Source organism: Mauremys reevesii, linkage group 2, assembly GCF_016161935.1.
Source record: "Mauremys reevesii isolate NIE-2019 linkage group 2, ASM1616193v1, whole genome shotgun sequence".
NCBI lineage: Eukaryota > Metazoa > Chordata > Testudines > Geoemydidae > Mauremys > Mauremys reevesii.
In genome coordinates this window covers 147,940,526-147,960,548 of record NC_052624.1, presented here as the reverse complement: position 1 = coordinate 147,960,548, position 20,023 = coordinate 147,940,526, and the positions used below count along the sequence as shown (strand labels likewise).

The 20,023-nt window shown below is 50.1% G+C and overlaps 1 protein-coding gene across 6 annotated transcripts in view; it reads right to left on the bottom strand.

The window, feature by feature from the left end:
• Positions 1–20,023, bottom strand: part of TET3 (tet methylcytosine dioxygenase 3) — a 155,932-nt gene that overhangs the window by 88,943 nt on the left and 46,966 nt on the right. The window contains exon 1 of one of the 6 annotated variants that reach the window (XM_039522808.1): positions 10,437–10,493. The exons of the other annotated variants lie outside the window; for them this stretch is intronic. Coding sequence (XP_039378742.1) covers positions 10,437–10,445 — 9 coding nt within the window. The 5' untranslated portion in view covers positions 10,446–10,493. Of the gene's footprint in view, positions 1–10,436; positions 10,494–20,023 lie in introns of those variants that run through there. 6 annotated transcript variants of the gene reach the window in all.

Genomic DNA, 20,023 nt, shown 5'->3' with positions numbered 1-20,023 from the left:
TATCCACAAATACAAAGTTTTTTAAAGTGATAAGATACATATAGTGCATAATCTGCAATAACCCACATTTAGGTGAGTACCTTTAAGAATACAGTTTAGATATTAGCATCCAAGTATTCGGGTACATCACTCACGAAAAGTTATATGTGCTTTCCACCACCAACTCTCCGTATATCAATGAGTGAAGATTGTCCCTCAGTAAGTGAGAATTTAGGTTAGGTTGTCCATTTGGAAATCACAATGCATGAGGAAAGTATTTCAGTTACTTTCCCCACTGCGCTTTGCATCAGCACTCCAGCTCAGCCCTCCTGGTATTGCTGATGGCAAGGGCCTTTCCAAGACATCCTAGCTGACTGCATTGGGCATTTCACTAAATCAATACAAGCAGCACTCCCCCACACCTTCTGCAAGCTACAGCTCCCCCAGGGGGGCTAAGGGAGAACCAGCCAGAAGAGCCAGCTACGGAGGCAGCCACGCCGATCGTTCCACAGAGCCAGAAGGGAAGGCAGGATGCCAAGAGCAGGGAGCTGGCTTCAGGTCCGACACGCACCTCGCAGCGAGGGGTAGCCTGGAGAGCATTTCAGGGAGAGGGAGCTCTGGGAACCGTCTGCTGTCAGATACACTGGAGCTTACTCCCTCAGCAGTTCTTTGGGAAGAATCCCGCCTGACCTTGCGCAAACCACAAGGAAACAGGACATGAGGAAAAAGGCTGAGGGCTGGTTTGAGACTGGGGAGGAGATCTGACACTGCCATGGGCTCTGCCCACTGACTCCATGCCACAGAAAAAGCTGGAATCCCAGCCGCTTCCTATTATTTTATAGGTACATAGGATTCAAGGGCAGGTGAAAGATGCCAGCTTGACCCTCCAGGAGACCAAGAGATCAGACTCTCTCTGCCCTACTGAGCTCACCCTCTGCTGTGTTAAGCTGCCCCAGCTTTGCCTGGAACACACACTTTGTGGGCAACATTCTGACTTCAGCCACCCTGGTGCAAAGCCAGACTGGCCCTGGTAAAGTCAACGGAGCTCCTTTGGATTTCTGCCAGCATGCGCGTGACTAGGATATTCCCCCTGCAATTTACACTCTTCACTCGCGAGGTGCTGGGCAGCCAGGCACAGTTGAGCATGATGGGATGCCCCGGAGTAAGTCACTGGCAGGGAGGACAGAACCGTGGATCTCTCGACCCAAGAGCCTCTACCGCCTGCGTTCAAAGTCCGCTAGCTTCAGTGCTCTAGCAGACTCAACCTCAAAGTGGTCCAGGCATTAGGTAGGGATGGAGCCTTACCGCGTAAACTTGGTTTCCCTGAGAATCCGGGAGCTGTTCCCCTGCCCGGCCCCATGCAAATCTCTGTGTCCTACATCCGAGAATTCACATACAAAAGCTACTGCTCTATGGATGAGTGGGCCTGATTTTGCTTTTCCTCAGCGTAAATCTGGATTAAACTGCACTAAAGTCGATGGACTCATAGCAGGATACGTGGGAGGAGAATCAGAACCGTGGCCTTTCTAATAACAGGTGATCTTGGGGCAATGGGTGGGGGCAGCGAACACCCCTTACTATTTGCTCCCATCTCGTAGGGGACTCTCCCGTAGGGACCACCTTGGCCCCAGGGTTCGAATGGGTGCTCAGTCGTACAGAGGAACCGCAGCCCAAGTGTCTGGAGAAATAGGGGGAGAAGAGACCCAACGTTCGTGCTCCTGGGGCTCCTGACAAGAGCCAAGCTCTGCATCTCTTACTCTAGCAGCGTCCTGGTGAATGTTAACACGTGGGCATCGCAGTCAGCCTAGTTCTGCCCAGTCGGTCTCTGATCAGCTGTGTGGCAGGCAGGGTAGCGGTGGAGGGGGCAAGGGCTGCTCCATCCACAGTACCCAGGGCTTGTTCACTGCTTCAGACCCATGAGTTGATGGAACAGCCCCGGTCAGGCTGTGCATGAGCCCAGCACAGAGCTGAGATGGCAGGTATCACAACAGGACTGCAGGCGGCTGTGTGTGCCCAGGGCTGCCACAGAGGATAACTGGGGAACAGCACAGCCGGGCAACACAGGAGGGACAGTGAAAGGTCTCCAATGCCCTACATCAGTATCATTCTCGGGGGGGGGTCTACTTTACCTTGTATCCTCTTCTTAGCTACTTTTCCTGCTACTCTGTCCCCCTTCTGCCTCCTTGGTGTACAAGGTGCAACCTCGCTGCACGTGGGATCCGTGCAAGTTGCACATGCTTTCCAGAGATGCTTAATGCCACTGATTAAGCTCGGGGTCAAATTTGGGCTCCTCAAGCCTTCTCTCACATACACCAGTGTAAACCCACATCAGTGGAGACCCTCCTGATTTACACTGGTCTAGCGGAAAGCACCGTCTCAGTGGAGTCACTGGTGTGAGATCAGAATAAGGCCCAGAATTTGCCCATTGCCCAGTGTCTCAGCGGTGAAGAGCGTAAGTCAAAGTGGCCAGATCCTGGTTGCACTTACCCTGGCACAAATCCAAAGGAGCTCCCTTGACGTCAGCGGAACCAATGTGGATTTGCACCAGGGTGAGATCAGAACGCTGCTCACAAAGTCTGTGCGACAATTGAGACAGGCTGAGGAATTCCTCTCTCTCTCTCTCAGGTACTTAGCTGGCCCAGGCCTCCGTAGTATCCAAGCGCCTCCCAATTTTTAATGTACTTGTCCTCACAACACCCTATGCGTAAGGCAACACTATTATCCCCATTTTATGGATAAGGGAACTGAGCCCCAGAGAGGCTAAGTGGCCCGGCTCCTACAGGGAGCTGCATTTTCCCAGTCCCATGCTAGTGCTCTAACCATTGGATCCTCCTTCCTCTCCCAGTCCCTCAACACGGTACCTAATAATTGGACTTCTGTGCACATCTGGGGGAGCGTGAATTTCTAAGCTAAACAACCCTCTAAGGAGAACCCCATTAGGCACAACTACCCCCCTATGGAACACAGGCAAGAGGTTGCGGTCTCCAGTGTGTGACAGCAACAGAACGGCTCAATCCAGACAGACAGAGCGAGGGGAAAATGACTCTGCAGAGCAGGAGGAAGCAGGCTAGCCAGCCAAAGAGAGGCTGCCACCCACCAGAAAAGGGCCATTTATAGCCACCGCAGGAAAAACAGCAATACACCAAGATGCCACAGATGGAAAGAAAAACTCCTGGATTTGGGGTCTGGGCCAGCTGCCAGGTATTCCGTCTTCAGCCACAACTGTCACCTCTGGCAGCAGGGAAGTAAGGGTATGTGGGCAAAAGGGCGAATAGGAGGAAGAATGCCTGGCTGGGGGGTGATGGAGAGAGGCCAAGAAATGGAGTAGGGATGAAGGGTCTTGCACCGGATGCTGCTTTCGGTTACTTTAGCGCATTGTAAACCCAGAGACTCCACTGAAGTCAGGGGAGTTATTACAGTTTTACAGCAGCATAACTGAAATCCAGATATTTGCCTTCAAATCATTACTTCCAATAAATCGGTTTGCTTGTTTTAGCGGCTACCATTCCCAGCTTCGGTAAGACAGCGAAACAGAGAGAAGGATTCTGAAAAAACCTCTATGGATAATTAATTTAATGTTCCTACTGGGCCTGATGCTGATCTCGTTCACACCAGTTTTACTCTGGGGAGATTTCACCGACATCAGACTCAAGTGAAGAGAGAATCAGGCCCGTATGATGTATCCAGCTACAGAAACCTAATCACAGCTGGCCAAGGCGCTGTGGGCAAGGGATAAAACTCAGCTGCGGTGCTGTGCTGTGCATTGAGAAGGGCCATGCAAAGGAACACGGTAGCTGTGCCCCTGAAACACACATGCACGCTGCACTGCAAAGAAAAAGCTTGGAGCACAGGGACGGCTTCTGAAGGTCCTCAGTGCAGTTTAGATCTTTGGTGAGGCAGTGAGCGCCCCAAGGAGCGAGCAGACCGACGCGTGGGACCTGCAGGCGGAACGCTAGCTGCAGACAAGTGGCAGCGGCTGGAAGCGCAGCGTTTGGACGGAGCATTCCTCTCATTATCAAGGCATGGGGAAGGGTGCTTTAAAGCATCTGTTGTTAATCTGCCTTGGACCCCTTTCAAAGCAAGGTTGGAAAATTCGTAACTGAACACGCAATCGGCAAATCAGTCCAGCCCCGCAACTCGCAGCAATCCGGACACTCCAGTCACACAGCCTGCTGCAACCTTCCTGTGCCGGCCGGGTCAGGGGGAAGGGTGAGGCACACGAAAGCCAGGGCCGCTGGGATAAGCGTTTTCTGAGCCAGTGGGGCTTTTTAAGGCCGTGATGTGCTCCCTTAAGGAAAGGCTGGGGGAGGAGAGACAGATTTTCAGCATCTAAAAAGTCTAAAGGCTCAATTCTGGCTTTGCCATGAGCCCCAAGTGAGGAGCAGCACGTAGCCACGCTGCCCCAACACCAGTGGCTCAGGATAAGTCTTAGATGTTTCCCAGCTCAGGAGACAGACGTGCTAGTTCTGCTCAAGCTAGTGCACTACGAATAGCAGCGTAGCCGGGGGTAGCACAGGCTGCCTGAGTACATATGCTGGGCAAGTTTGTACTCAGACAAGCTGCGGCCTATGCTACCCCCAGCTACACTGCTATTTCGAATGGGCTACCTGAGCTGGCAAGCATGTTCCCAGTGTAGTGTAGATGGACCCTCAGACAGTCTGATTCATGGGTCTCCCCTGGCACCTGGAAGGAAGCAGCCAGACTTTCTTCAGGCAGTAAGGAATGAAATTCTGGAAGCCTGATTCTCCGAACTAATCTCCTACCAATTATTTTTCTATAGAAATTTTGAAACATTTTGGTTGTGGGTTTTTTTCAAAATTTCCTGTGGAATTTTTTTCAGGCATTTTTCCTCCCCGTTTTCAAAAAAATATATATCTGTTTCAAAAAATTAATGTTTTTACTGAAAATTTTTTGGATTTTGTTTTTACACTGAACATTTTTGACATAAATGAAGATTTTCTGCAGAAATTGTTTTGCCCCAAAAGCCATTTTGAAAAGACAAAGCGTTCAGACAAAACTATTTCAACCAGCTCCAGTCCTCAGTCTCTTTGTCTCTGCACCACAACCCTGGATTCCGCAAACGAAGGTAGGTCACATTTCAGGCCTTCCTTTACAACTGATGTCATGTCTGTAGCTCTTCTGTACCAGTCACTTACTTATTCATTAAAAGGACCATGTTGCATAGCAACACCTGCATCGCTTGACGCATGGCGTTTCTGAAAGGCAGGGCATCTCAGCGGAGAGGAAACCAGCCATTAGCGTAGAAGGTGAAATCTGACACTGACAGGCCATTCGGAAGGCAAATGACCCAGGTTGGCTTATCTCTGTTTATACCACACTTATCCCCCACTGCATCTGATCATCACAAAGCTGCAATGGAAAACCACACTGTTTCTTGCAAACGCAACTCCAGTGACCGGATCCTCAGAGGGCATATCTCATTGACTTCATTTACACCTGCTGCGGGTCTCATTCCAACTCCTCGACAATATAGACTATTGGCCAATCTTGCATAACCTTTACTCATGCCAACAGGCCCACTGACTTCTGTAGGACAACGTGGATAAAGACTATCCACATGGGTAAGGACTGCAGATCAGGCTCTGGTATTAAGAATAGAAGACTAGACTATTATTATTTTATTATTTGCATTACAGAAGCCTCTGCTGAGATCAGGCCCCGCTGTGCTCGGCGCTGTACAAACACAGAGACTGTCTCTAATCCAAAGAGTTTACAACCTAAAAAAATAAGGCAGATGATGAGCAAGAGGGGAAAGAGAGGGATGAAATGATTTGCCCAAGCAGCTTGTACTACCCAGTGAACAAGACAGTATACTCCTGGCTAACCAAAAATAGGTACTACATGGGCCTTACTGAAGGGTCTTCACGTGGGCAGAACTACCCATGCAGGGTGAAATTCATCCACATGACCCATTGAAGCCATTCCTATCACTGGAAAGGAAAAGATCTCCTACTGCGGAACACAATTCATCCATGAAGGACGCAAGGTTCTGCGGAGAGGAGGAATGTTCATTCCCTAGCTCAGTTCAAAGGAGATTATTTTTTAACCACTTCTGCCTGCCTGCGCTTCCGACGTGCCACAGGAATCTGGATCCTGTGTAATACAATGCAAAACGGGGTCACGCAAGCCCAGGAAACAGCAGGCTTCCTGAATGGTGCCAGGACATGCCCACATTGGATAGCACATCTCCCATAAACAGGAGTTAAGGGATGCATGGCCTAGTGGCTAAGGCCCTGGGCCAGAAAGAAGAGGACCTGCATTCAATTCCTGGCTCTGCCACTGAGTTTGTGGCCTTGGGCAAGTCACTTCCTCTCTCTGTGCCTCAGTTTCCACTCTAAAAAGAGGATAATTGATACTGGCTTCTCTTTTGCAAAGACCTTTGGAGTCTGTGGATTATGAAAGAGGGAGGCGTTTCACATTTCACATCAACTGGCAAGAAATAGTAGGGGGAAAAGACCTTTTTCTGAGTGAAAAGACGACCCGGGTAGAGGGACAGACACAGAATGTATGCATTCCATTTAGATGAAGGCTGACGTCTGCGCTGATTCTTATGACAGTGAGATATTGTGCATATTTTGAGGCCAAAACAAAAAAATCTTTCACCAGCTAGATGAATAGACCACCAAAAAAGTCCCAGAACAAAAGCCCATGAAATGCTCTGAGATCTTGTCATCTTCACACACCATTACTTGAGAGTCACAAACAACTGTGACCCCAGAACTTCCTGTATCCTAGCTACATACACTATATGGAGGGGCACATGTTAACTAATCAACCCTTTGCAAACCGCTGGGGTGTGGGTATCATTCCCATTCACACGCTCCGGAGGCGCGGAGGCAGAGAAAGGAAACTTGAAGAGGCAGTGCGGTCTTGCAGACACAATGTTGGACTAGTAATCAGGAGACCTGGCTCCTGGCTTGAGGCTAGTTAGGCTATACAGGTCAGTACTACAGAGTCATAATTGTCCATGCTCTCATGGCAAGTCAGTGATGGTGGGCGGAAGACAGGAAGGATAATCCAGTAGTGAAGACACTAGCCTGGGACTTGGAAACCTTGCGATTAATTCCCTGCCTTGCCTCAGACTTCCTGTGTCACCTTGGGAAAGTCACAGAGTCACTGCAATCAGGGGTAGACATTTAGCTAGCTCGGGTGCTGGGCAGTGTGGCCGTGATGACACACGCTAGCCACTTGAGTCATTAGCCAGGGTCCCAAGCAGGTTTGTACAACCTGCCCTAAAGCTGGCTCCGGTACATCGACACGTGCTGCATCACACCTCCGACTGCAGCACTGCCATGCCCTGAGGGCAGGTCTCCACTTAAAACGCTGCATTGGTGCAGCTGTGCTGCTGCAGTGCTTAAGTGAAGACGCTCCCACGCTGACAGGAGAGAGCTCGCCCATCAGCGAAGCTAATCTGCCCCCCCAAAAGGCGGTAGCTAGGTCGGCGGGAAGAGACAATGCTGTATCCATGGGAGTTTAAGGTTGGTATAACTACTTCGCTCCTGCTCTGTACTTTAACTACTACAACTTTCTTCCTCTGGCTCCCACTGAAGCCAAAAGAGCAAAAATTGGCCCTCTGGTTGTGTGGAGCACGGCACTCCGCTGGCAGAGAGAGCACACGGATTCCTCCAAATTGCCTCTTGGCTAGAGCTGCTCCGAACAGCGCAGCTGACTTTTTCATTCATGCGAGCGTCCAGGTCGTAACTCTGATTCCTAGCACATCATCGGCACAGCGTGAAGTGCAAGCCAGAGAGCTCAGGAGGAGCCAACTGGCAGCTGGGCCATTCCAGAAGGAAACACTTTCCAGGCTTGAGAGCACAGCGGCTGTTTGAGTCAAGTCAATGGAGCAAGTTCCAAAGAGAAGGGGGAGGGGGCAGAGAAAAAACCCTTTTTTGTGCAAACTAAAAAAAACGTGTTCTATTTTTGTTCTGGGCTCCAAGTCTCTTCTTAGTCTCAAACTCAGCTGACTTCCCCCAGCACAAACACTGAGCCACCAGATCAGCTTTCCAGCTCAGTGCCGGGTGGGTGAATAGCACGGAGCAGAAGACATACAGTGGGGTTTGTTGTAGGCTGCATGCCCAGCAGAGTGGGTTGGCCAGATTTCCAGTCATTGGCAACCCGCTCCGTGGCAGCATGACAATATGTCCCAAACGCCAGATGTCTCACACACCCCACCTCTGCGATAGGCCTTGCAATAACCGGATCCATGGGGGAAAGGTACTGGGAAGGTCTCTGGCTCCCCAAATACTTACCGCCTCCAGGAAAGAGGAGGAATCATTCTGCTCTCCCACACACCGGTGTAAATCAGGAGTCATTGCAATGCAGCCCAAACCAGAGCGACATCAGAATCAGGTCCCACTGTGCCAGACCAGCCTCTCACAAGCTGTAGCATAACTGAACAGAAATCAGGGAGACCACAGAAAGTGATCTGGAGGCCATATTCCATCTGTCCCCCACTCCCCAAAGGCAGGTCCCCAAGCATGAGGCAGATACATGCTGAAAGGCAGTCATGCGTGGTGTACACTCGCTCCAGTTACTGGTTACTAAAGGCTGCCCACGTCACCTGGCCACGGCAGTGTGGGAACACAGAGAGGGCTGCATTTGAGCGACTCCTTAGTCACTTAGTTACAAAGAGCTGACCTCTGCCCACCCCCCTGAGAGACGGTGCCTCCTAGCACCCACCCCGGCTTGCATCCACCACTCAGAACATCTCAATGCTGTGCCTAGGGCTGCTTTGAAGGGAAGGCAATTTGGGTGGCCCTCGACCCAAAAGACAAAAAAATCCCACAGGAGGGGCTATAGGAAGGAAGACAAGGAAGCCCTCAGGACAGAGACCAACCAAAGGAAAGGAGTTTGCAGCAAATCTCAGGGGAAAAGTCACCTCCCCCACATCTTAAATCCCCAGGTAACACCCCACCCGTCTAACAGATGTCAAGAGAATGCTCCCCTAGATGACAGAATAACCCCTCCCTTCAAATTACCCCCTCCAAACCAACTCTCTGCTCCGAATAAATGCAAAACCCATTCAAACCTTACCATTGATTAAGGAGGCCCTCACCCCAATCCCTTCATATACCGAACTCGTCCTCCAACATGGAGGTGCTGAGATAACCCTACAAATAACAGCTGCCCCATTCACCCGAGCCATGGTACAACAACTTCCACTGAAGTCAATGGGAGCTACTTGCATCACATAGAGCTGGGGGGAGAATTAGGGCCCACAAGAACAATCTCACTATGACTACAAAACACCAGCGTCTCCTCTTAGAACTGCTCAGATCAAAGCTCCCAAGCGCATGCCTCCGCCCTATATGAAAGGCAGGGTAATGCTCACCTCTCAATGTCTAGCCCCCAAGTAAATACACCTAATCACACACTCCCTCATCCCCTGTAATTATCACGATCAAACCATCAGGAAAAGCTGAGCTCTGCCCATCCAAGCAGATCACCTACACAGCAGAGTGCCCCCGTACCCGTCCCGTCCCAGCTGGTGGCTCATATGTATTCGGCATCTCTCTCGCTCTCTCGTGACCACATGGGGGACACAGGTCAGAGGCTGGCAAGGCAGCCTGAGGCATCCCACAGGCTGCCATGCGGCCCCTTCTGCCTGCGATATGATTCCCTCTTTTGCATCCAACCTTTAAATTAAAAGCAGGTGGAGATTCCAACATGCCCCAATCCAGGCAAGTGCTGACAGGTTTCCTGTGCAATACACGGCTGCCCGAACCAAACACTGCTGGCGACCAACAGACAACTGTGAGCTCCGCCCCACACAGTCCATCTGCTGGATCTGGTGTTATGAATCCTTGGTTCCTAAACCCAGACCTGGGCATGAGTTTCTAACTACCCCACCTGCAAGGAACAATCTCCACAGTACCAAAGCAAGGCCCTTCCCCAGCTCTGTGCCTCGGTTTCCCCATCTGTATGATACAGACCAGCCCCTCCAAGTACGTTTTGTAGATTACTGAATCGTTCAGAAAGTGCTTTGAAGATAAAGCTCCTGCTGCTAAATAGATTGCCACCTAGATACCATACAGCACGTTTCATCTGTCGGTCTCTAAGCACTTCAGAAAGGAGGTCATAGAATTATAGACTATCAGGGTTGGAAGGGACCTCGGGAGGTATCTAGTCCAACCCCCTGCTCAAAGCAGGACCAAACCCAACTAAATCAGGTCATAATCCACCTTTTACAGCTGGGGAAACTGAGGGAAAGAGAGAAAAAGTGACTTGTCCGAGGTCGCCAAAGCAGGCTGGTGGCAGAACCCAGGTCTCCCAAAATCTCGATCCAGCCCACCCTGCTTCCCAGGGCATGGCATTTTCCCCTTGCTCTTAGATCTCTAAAACACCTTCCTCCCCAGGTCATTAACACTTTAAGCACACTCAGAAAGGACATACATTTAAAGGGGTATAAAACATCTTAGGGTGGGCGGCACACGTACCTTCCACATCTGCTTTGGCAATTGACAGTCCGGGTCGAACAGCTTCCTTCGTTTATATATAATTTCCCCCCCCTCTCTTTTCTGGTCCCCCCCCCCTTGTTTCGTGCCGCTAATGACTTCAGCGATCGCTCATTTCCAACACACAGTCATGAAGAGAAAGGCCAATGATTCACTTTTCCAGAACCCCCGGCTGCTCTCCTCGTCAAGGCTAATTGTAATTGCTTCTTGGGGCATGTGCCATGTGCTCAGATGGAGGTGGTGACTCATTAGCAGTCCCCCATATACACCCCCACCCCGCTCCGCAGAGAAGTGACGAAAAGGAGAGAGGCAGAGTAACGGCTATTTTCCAGCAATTCAGCCTCCAAGAAGCCATCTCTCACAGGCTGCTGCGAGTCGAAATTGCATGTGGTGATACTGCCGGCTTAGGGCTCTGCTGCCGCAGTCCCTCGCGTAGCTGCAAGAGCTCCCAGGACCTGTGTCAGAGCGAGTAAGACAGGCGAGCCGGGGATTCCCCAGTTCTGAACGGCTGCCCAAGCAAGCAGCAACTGCTGCATGCAGGGGAGAGCTGGGAAGAAACGCCTCATTGCCTCCAGGGTATCACACAGGATGCTTTTTGAGTCATACCTCAATCTTGTTTCTGGGCGAGAGGCAGGTAGCTGAAGCACAGGCCTGGGCCTCAGCTATTGATCTTTTGGGGTGGGTTTTGTCTTGGGCTCATTTTAAACCAGGTGCAAAAATCAGTGGAGAGGCAGGCCCCAATGGGCAGCTTTGGGCAAGTCGTCACTTCCCTCTCTGGGACTCAATGAGTCTCCGCTGTAAAATGGGGATGAGGAGACCTCCCCCCCCCGTCCCTCCTTTATAAGATGCTTTGAGATCTTGCCATGAACAGCACCTGAGTCCGAGGTGCGAATGCACCTGGCCACCCAAAGGAAACATAAGATCAGCAGAGGAGAGGCACGGAGGGTATGTCTACACTGCAAAGAAGAACCTGCGGTGCCAAGTCTCAGAGACTGGGTCAACAGCCTCAGACTCGCGGGGCTAAGAACAGCAGCGTAGATGGTCCCGCTCGGGCTGAAGCCTGGACTCTGAGCCCAAGTGAGAACATTGACATGGCTATTTTTTAGCCCTGGAGCCTGAGGATTCAGTGCCGACATCCTCAGAGAGGGGGGACTTGTCCAAGGTTGCCCAGCAGCTCTGTGGCAGAGGCAGCTATCGAGCCCAGGGTCTCTAACTCCTGACCTGGTAGAACACGCTGCCTTCCCTAGGATGGTAAATCTTCTCTGCTTCAAAACATCCTGCAAATTCACTGTCCCGGGAGACCAGACCTAATGAATAAAAGTGCCTCGAGGCTAAGCACATCCCCAAGCTACACGGCCCACAGCTTAAGAGAGAAACAGCAGTTGCATTGGGCGCACGCCAGTTCTCCGAATAACAACAGCTTCCATAGCACGGCTCGCGCCAGAGGGCTTCGGTGTTTATGGCCCTGATTCACCACTGCGCTACTCCGGTGTTACCCCATTGAAATCCACACATGCAACTGCTAGCAGCACAGAGATACGCAAACATGCAGCACCACGCTCAAACACGCGGCAGCCTGGGAGGCATACACCAACCCCATTCTCCTCCCCACATACTCACTCACAAACACTGCGGCACCCATCTCCCATCTCATACGCAGATTGTAAACTCTTCGGGGCAGTACAGCACCTTGCGTAATGGGGTCCTAGGCTAGGACTGGGGCTCCAAGGTGCTACCCAAATAAAATAGAACAATACCTCAACCTAGATGTATGTACACCAGTCCTACACATGGGCTGCACATCCACCCCGTAACCTCTCACAAACTCAGACTGGCCGCATCCTGCTCCACACACCAGCCCTGCACCACGTACACACACAAGACACCGAGTTAAATTCATCCCTAGCTAAATGTCTCCAACCGTCTGGACTTTACACCAGCCAGGAAACTGACCCAGAGTTCTATTTCCTACTTCTATTCTCTGCTGCGAAGAGAGACTGGACCATCCAGATTTCCTAATCCAAACGTGTGTGTTTTTCCCCTGGTTACAACGGACAAAACACTTGACTCCAACAGTGCCTGTCCACCTTCAGAAGACGTGTCCGTGCAGACATGGGGCAAAGAGACGCTGCAGAGACTGAACTTCCAGCCGGTTGTTATCCCCAAAGCTGTATAAACTCAATTAGGTTACACACAGTCAGTGTACAGGTCGGCGTTTTCCGCTGTCCCTAAAGCACCCCTAACAAGCACTCGCCTGCGTCCTCCCTGACCAGGAAACCTGCCAAACTGGCAGCCAAGTGGCGCTTCCCCAGTTCCCGTCAGCGCCAAACTTCCTTCGAAACAAACAATCCAACCCAGCCGCTTGTGCAGTGACCGCAGATTGAAGGCTGAAGACTGTGTGCGTACTAGGGGTGGGGAAATCAGGGACCGAGTGACCACGCAGTGCTCTGAGGAGGGGCTGCGGCTTCCCCAGCATGGATTCAGACATACCGTAGGCCCGCATTCAACAACTGGTAGACGCACACGCGGACCCTCACACGAAAAATCAAATGCACACAAGCGAAAAGCATGCACGTGTGCATACACACACACAAAGACACAAATGTGGGCATAAGCATGGACACCTTGCCTCCCTACACACACACACACACACACACACACAAAACTATACAGGCATACACATGGGGTACGTCTTTGATCTGGGCGGTGCAACCCCCAGCTTGCGTGGACCCCTACCTGCACTAGGTCTGCTCAAGCGAGCGTCTAAAAACAGCAGTATGTCTGCAGCGGCACAGGTGGCCATGAACTAGCCGCTCTGAGTACAACCACACCGAGCCCGATGGGTATGTACCCGGGAAGCTAGCTCAAGCCGCCGCCCGTGGGCACACTGCTATTGTTAGGCACTAGCTCAGATACGGGTCTACGTAAGCTGGGAATCACTCTCCCAGCTCAAATACAGACATATCCAGAGAGAAGCACACACAGATGTATGCACAACTGCAACACACACACACACACACACAAGGCCACACACAGCTGCAAGCCTGCGTATACAGCCGGCACACGTGTCCCAACACAAAAAGACCCAAGACACCCACATAGCTGCAGGATTACGACGGTGCCTCACCTCTGCCACTGACACGCTGTGCGACCTTGGACAAGTCACCTCCCCTCCCAGGGCCTCAATTTCCCCATCAGCAAAAGGGGGTTCATGATACTGATCGGCCTGCCTCAGAGAGCTAATTAGTCATTCCTGTTTATTATTATGGACGCCAACCCGTCAGACTGCACTGGGACACTGAACAGAGTTGGCAGCATGCCAGCGTTGCTAGAGCCAGCGTAGGTGGGTGCACCATAAAACCAAGGCCCTGATCTGCTGTGGTTTTAATGAGCTTGCGGAGAGAAAAATCTTAACCCCAACGTGCTGGCCAGGCTCCAGAGCAGGTAACAACACCCTGCCTCCCTTAATATCCCCATGGCACTCACTGGATACATTTATACTCCATTTAAACCCCAGGAAAGGCATGCTGCTCAACAGTGTCCCCTCTAACCAGGTAAGGAATGGTATCAGCAGGGTGTCCTGCCCAGTCCTCCCGGGCGAATGGCACGGCCGCTCCAACAGGAGACGCTTTGGCATAACTGGGAGAAGGGATTTCCCAGCCAGTTTCCAAGAGCCAAGAGGAGTCTGCAGCGTCATGGTGGGTAAATCACTCATGGCAGTTCTATTACATACCTACTGCTTTCCCAAACCGTTGCAGATATAAAAAGTGTTCAATGTGTATCAATGCACCAAGTTGCACTGTTCCTTCCCTTCCAGAGAGCATGGTGGAAAGCAAACCCCTCCCCTTTCTATACTCCCATGCTTGGGCCAAAGTAATTCCTGGTGCAACTCCACTCACTTCAACAGATATTCCCCCTTTCGGTTCCATCTTCAGAGGCACTGACCACCTATAGTTCCCACTGACCTTAACTGGGATTGTGGGTGCTCAACTCTTCTGAAGAAGCAGGCCCCAACTATCTACTCACAAGTAAAGGGAGGACAAAAGCAATGATGGAGAGAAGACTGCGGAAGGTCCTATGAAATGTGGGTTGTGGTGAGCAAATTTGCCTGCTTTCCCCTCCCAGCTCTATAGGTAGCGCGCACGTGAGTAGGGAGAAGTTTCCTCTCGTGCAGATGTGTTTTCCTCAACCGTGATGACGATGTTAACAAGGCCAAATGACAACTCTTTGACATCACCCACTATAAAGAACTCAAAGAAGACCCCACACCACAGTTTACCCAGGAATTTAAGAATATCATCAAATCCTTCCCCAATCAACTCCAAGAGAAACTCTACAAACTCATCCCCCATGAACCCACTCCAGGATCTTCTACATGCTTCCCAAGATACACAAAAAAGGGAACCCAGGCAGACCCATTATATCTGGCCGCAGGACTCTCACTGAAGGAATATCGGGACTCACAGAAACCATCCTCAAACCACTCATCACACAAACGGCCAGCTTCCTCCAGGACACAACTGACATCCTCCACAAACTCTGCCACATTAACAATCTCGCTCAGAACACCATCCTCGCCACCCTGGATATCACTTTCCTACGCACCAACATCCCTCACAATAACGACATAGCCTGCCCTCAAACATTTACAAGGCAATGGACAGCCCTCAGAGATCCACCCCAAACACATCGCCAGACTCATCCATTTCATCCTAGCCCTTAACAATTTTACATTCAACAGTAAACACTTTGTCCAAGCCATGGGAACAGCCATGGGTACTAGGACAGCTCCCTAATATGCCAACCTCTTCGTAGGCCATCTTGAAGAAGAATTTGTGGACAAATGCACCACGAAACCAACGATAAGCCTGAGATACAATCAATGATATTTTCATCCTCTGGAAAGACGACTTACGCTCCCTCATAGACTTCCACCACAACTTCAACAATCATCTCCCATCCATTAAATTCTCTCTGGAACATTCCCACACCAGCATCAACTTCCTGGACAACATGATCAGCTTCAGCAACGGAACCCTACGGACAACTATATACAAGAAACCCACAGCTCACCACACCTCCCTACATAGATCTGGTAACCACCCCAAACACAACATGAAATCTGTTCTCTACAGCCAGGCATTGAGATATTAGAGAACATGCTCTGAGGAGAAAGCTCGGGATATACACCTTAACATACTCAAAACTGCCTTCACTAAACAAGGAAGCTCCACCAGAGAAGTAGAAAACATCATGGAACAGGCTACCCATATACCTTGAGAGAACCTGCTTCAATACAGAAGTAAAAAAAACCCTCTGACCACACACCCCTAGTTGTCACCTACCACCCCACACTGGAACCCGTCCGGAATATCATCAAGCAACTACAACTTATACTCACTGGGGACCCCATCCTGGAAGAAATCTTTTCAGAACCCTCTCTTCTGGCCTTCAAACAACCCCGCAACCTCATCATCAGAAGCAAGCTCCCCACAGACCAGGACCTACCAACTCAAAGCAGAAACAGACTCTGCCAGAACAACCGATGCAAAACCTGTAGCTCCACTGCTACAATGATCAACACCCCCCACAATGCACCTTTCAAGATCCATGGGTCCTACACACACCAATCACAATATGTGGTGTATCTCATCCAGTGCACTACATGCCCCAATAACATTTATGTGGGTGAAACTAGACAGTCACTACGCTTTCGAATGAACTCACTGAGGAAAATGACAAAAGGCAAAAACACCCTGTCGTCTGTGGGTGAACTCTTTTCACTCGGCATCTGACCTATTAGTCCTCATCCTCAAAGAAAACCTGCTAATGCTTTCAAAAGACAAACCTGAAAGCTTAAATAAATAACTTTGCTAGACATTATACATTATGGTCTTAATGAAGACACTGGATTATCACAACAACCTGTAACCATGAACCCCACTACAGGGGTGTTAACAGGCCACTTCACCTTGAATGGTCCCTGAGAATAGGTGCTAACTACTTATGTCTTAGGGCTTGTCTACACAACACAGCTTTTAGCGACAAGGCTGTGTCGACATAGCCTTGTCACTAAAAGTCAACATGTGAACGCTCTTTTGCGGTATTTTGTTAGCACTTTTGCCAACAAAATACTTCCAGCCCCGCGAGTGGCATAAGCTTTGTCGGCAGGAAAGTGTTTCTGCCAACAAAGCCGAGTTCACACTGCCGCTTGCGTCGGCAAAACTTTTGTCTTTTGCAGGGGGGGCTTTCTTAAGTACCCGCAAAAGACAAAAGTTTTGGCGACAACTGTGCAGTGTAGACAAACCCAAACTCTCTCTTCAATCTCGTATTTAGCTGTAACACTTTTAGGGCAAGTCTACATCACAAAGTTGCATCAGTGCAGTTGCACTGCTGTAGCATGTCTGGTGAAGACACTCTAAGCCGACAGGAGAGAGTTCTCTTGTTGAATTAACAACTCCACCTCTGCGAAAGGCAGAAGCTATGTTGGCAGGAGAAGCTGCTGTCTACACAGGGGGGTACCGTTGGTATAACGATGTCGCTCAGGTGTGTGGATTTTTCACACCTCTCAGGGACATAGTTATACCGAAATAAGTGTCTAGGGTTGACCTGGCCTCAGTACCCTTCCCAGGAGAAGAGCTTTGTGTAGCTTGAAAGCTTGTCTCTCTCATCAACAGAAGTTAAGACCATAAGAACGGCCATTCTAGCCCAGTATCCTGTCTTCCGACAGTGGCCAGTGCCAGGTGTCCCAGAGGGAATGAACAGAACAGGTAATCATCAAGTTGGTCCAACAAAAGATATTACCTCACCGACCTTGTCTTTCTTTTCACCAGCTAGGCACAGCAATCGTGTGTTACCATTTCAGGTTCCCAGTGACTGCCTCGGATGTGGCTGTCATTCATTGGTGTAGCAACACTGGAGTTACTCCTGAGTTAACATCAGTCCGAGAACACAGGGAGGAAAGGTGGCCTAACTGAAAAGGCACTAGAAATCTAGGGACCTAGGTGTAATTCCCAGCTCTGTCACACACTTCCTGCATGAATCTGATAAAGTCACTCCAACCCTCTGTGGTTTCATCTTCTCCCAACCTCTCTGCAAAGTAGACACACTTGTTGGGTGGGCTGCAATGGTTAGCAGCTGAGCTCAGCAGAGGAAAAGTACTAGCCACATTTTCAAAGGGACCTTTAGTTTGAGTGCCTAAGCTTTTGGGTGCCCAACTTCACGCACTGTGGGCCTGGCTTCCAGAAGTGTTGGGCACCAGCTGCAGACAGTGGGAGCTGCAGATGCTCAGCACCTGTGAAACGCAGGCCAATGGTGTCCTGTGACGGCTGAGGCAACCAAAAGTCAAAGGACTAATTCTGCCAGAGCCGAACAAAGCTTCATCTAGTACAACACCTTGGCTCTCATGTCAGAGTGCTGCAGAGGAAGGCATAAAATCCCTCATAATGCACCTAACTGGGCAATACGTCATAGTGGACCAGTTTCTTCCATACCCTCATGGCTGATCAGCTAAAGTACAAGGCTTGGATTGCCCCCTTATTTATCTGGAACTGTGGCCATGATGCAGGAAAGCTCTTAAGCACGTGCTTAACTTTAAACGTGCTCAAAGTTAAACAGACACCCAAGTGCCTTGCTGAACCAGGGCCCACATCTGGCCTAACAAAAATTGGGTGGATAAAGGGCAGTTTGAATCCAAGGTTTTGATTCTGGACCATCTGTATAGAATAAAAAATAAGGGAGGAGGGAGAGACGATAAAACCCAAATAATAATAAGTACTCAGGCCAAGGGATAGTGCAAGGATTAATTTGTTAATGTTCATGGAGTGATTTCAGGCTGAGAAGTATCATAAAGGCTAAGTATGGATTTTAGCTGCCATCTCTGCATTCACCCAAATAATACAGTTCAGAGTACACACTGCACTGGACCCTGACTGCCACAGCCAGGGGATTTGGGTAACTGTTTTATACTCAGCCCATACAGGGTTTAAGGCTGTAACCCAGATGGAGGATTCTACCTGATTTCACAAGGGACGTGACAGGTGCATCCCTGACGCAGTAAGGAGAAAACGATGTTTGGTTCAGGTCTTTCACCCTTATTCTAAATCTCTCTCTTGCTGGCCCAGTTCAGATCTGGGGAATGCTAGAGTTGGATTCCTCCAGTGCCAGAAGAGGTTTAGCTTAGCAGGTCCAATAATGGCTCATCTCTGATTATTACTGTTCACGTGGGTGATCCCACTCATGCCATGGGGTTCATGGAGACAGGCCCATGCCACAGAACAGGCTAGGCAGACCATACAACTGGTGCGCAGAATTCCCTGGCAGAACAAAGATTTCTTACAGCTGATCCCTGACCTTCCCGACTGTCTACCAAACCCTCCTAAAAAACCCATGGCAGCCCCGGATGTGTCATCTAACTCAGCCAAAACTGTACCCGTCCAACCGCCAATCTACAGAGCTACATCAGCTCCAAAACATACACGCTTCAATCCTCTCCCTGCGGCTTTCCCCGCTGCTGCTGGGAATCCCATGACCCTGGGGTCATTGACCTAGTAACTAGCCGTTAATAACAGGGACTGATGTCCTTTGCCCCCCCTAGCATACAAAGGGTGAAGCATGTTACTGTGAGAAAGGTACTATACGCTAACATAATGCAATAGACACAAACCCTCTGCTGCTAGTATAGCCATGTCAAGAATTAGCCACCTAGGAACAGGTGGTAATAACCAGAAAATGACCAAAACAAAAACATCACAGGAGTCTACTTTTCCCTGGCAGTGGTTTCTCAGAACATGGCTAGCAATTCCTCTGGCAATGGCCCTTAGTTACAAGTCAAGAGAGGATTTTTCTGATTGCCCGGCACCACCACCTTTGGCCCGTCTGCTGAGCTTCCCAGAAACGTACTAGTTGGGATGGTGAGAATCCTTCAACTGCCTAAATCAGAAAAGAGCCCCCAGATGGGAACAGATTTTTGTTACAGCTGATCTGAGCTGGGTCTGAACCAGCGCCATTGAGGGGAAAAGTTCTTCATTACAAGGCCTGAGCCACCCAGTTTAAAATTCTGGGAGAGAGAAGTAGCTTTCAAGTGAGGCTCAGTGGCAAACCAATGATCAGCCACCTCTGGGGAGAATGGAAGCCACCTTTAAACAGCATACAGCAACAAGATCAAGGACGAGTGGCTTATTCAACTGGAAACTTAAATACCTCTCTTCTAAAAGACACCGCAGCCTGCCGCACAGCAACCAGCTGGGGACATCGGCTGACTCAGAGCAAAGGCTGACATCTGCTGAGTCAACAGCACCACCACAGTTTTCCAGTGACCGTCCAAACGCCCAACCCAGCTCTTGCTTAGCTTGAAATCAGACCACGTCACCATCGGAGGTGATGGCAGCAGGAGTCAGACACTTCAGATGTACAGCAACAGAGCTACTCAAAGGGACACCCACTCAGGTACACACTGTAGGCTAATGCAGTTCAACTTATTGATTTCTACCCACGGCAGAAGCACGGCATGGAAACAGGGGCCTCTGCCATTCAGATGGATTAAAATATGACCACGTAGATATGCTTGG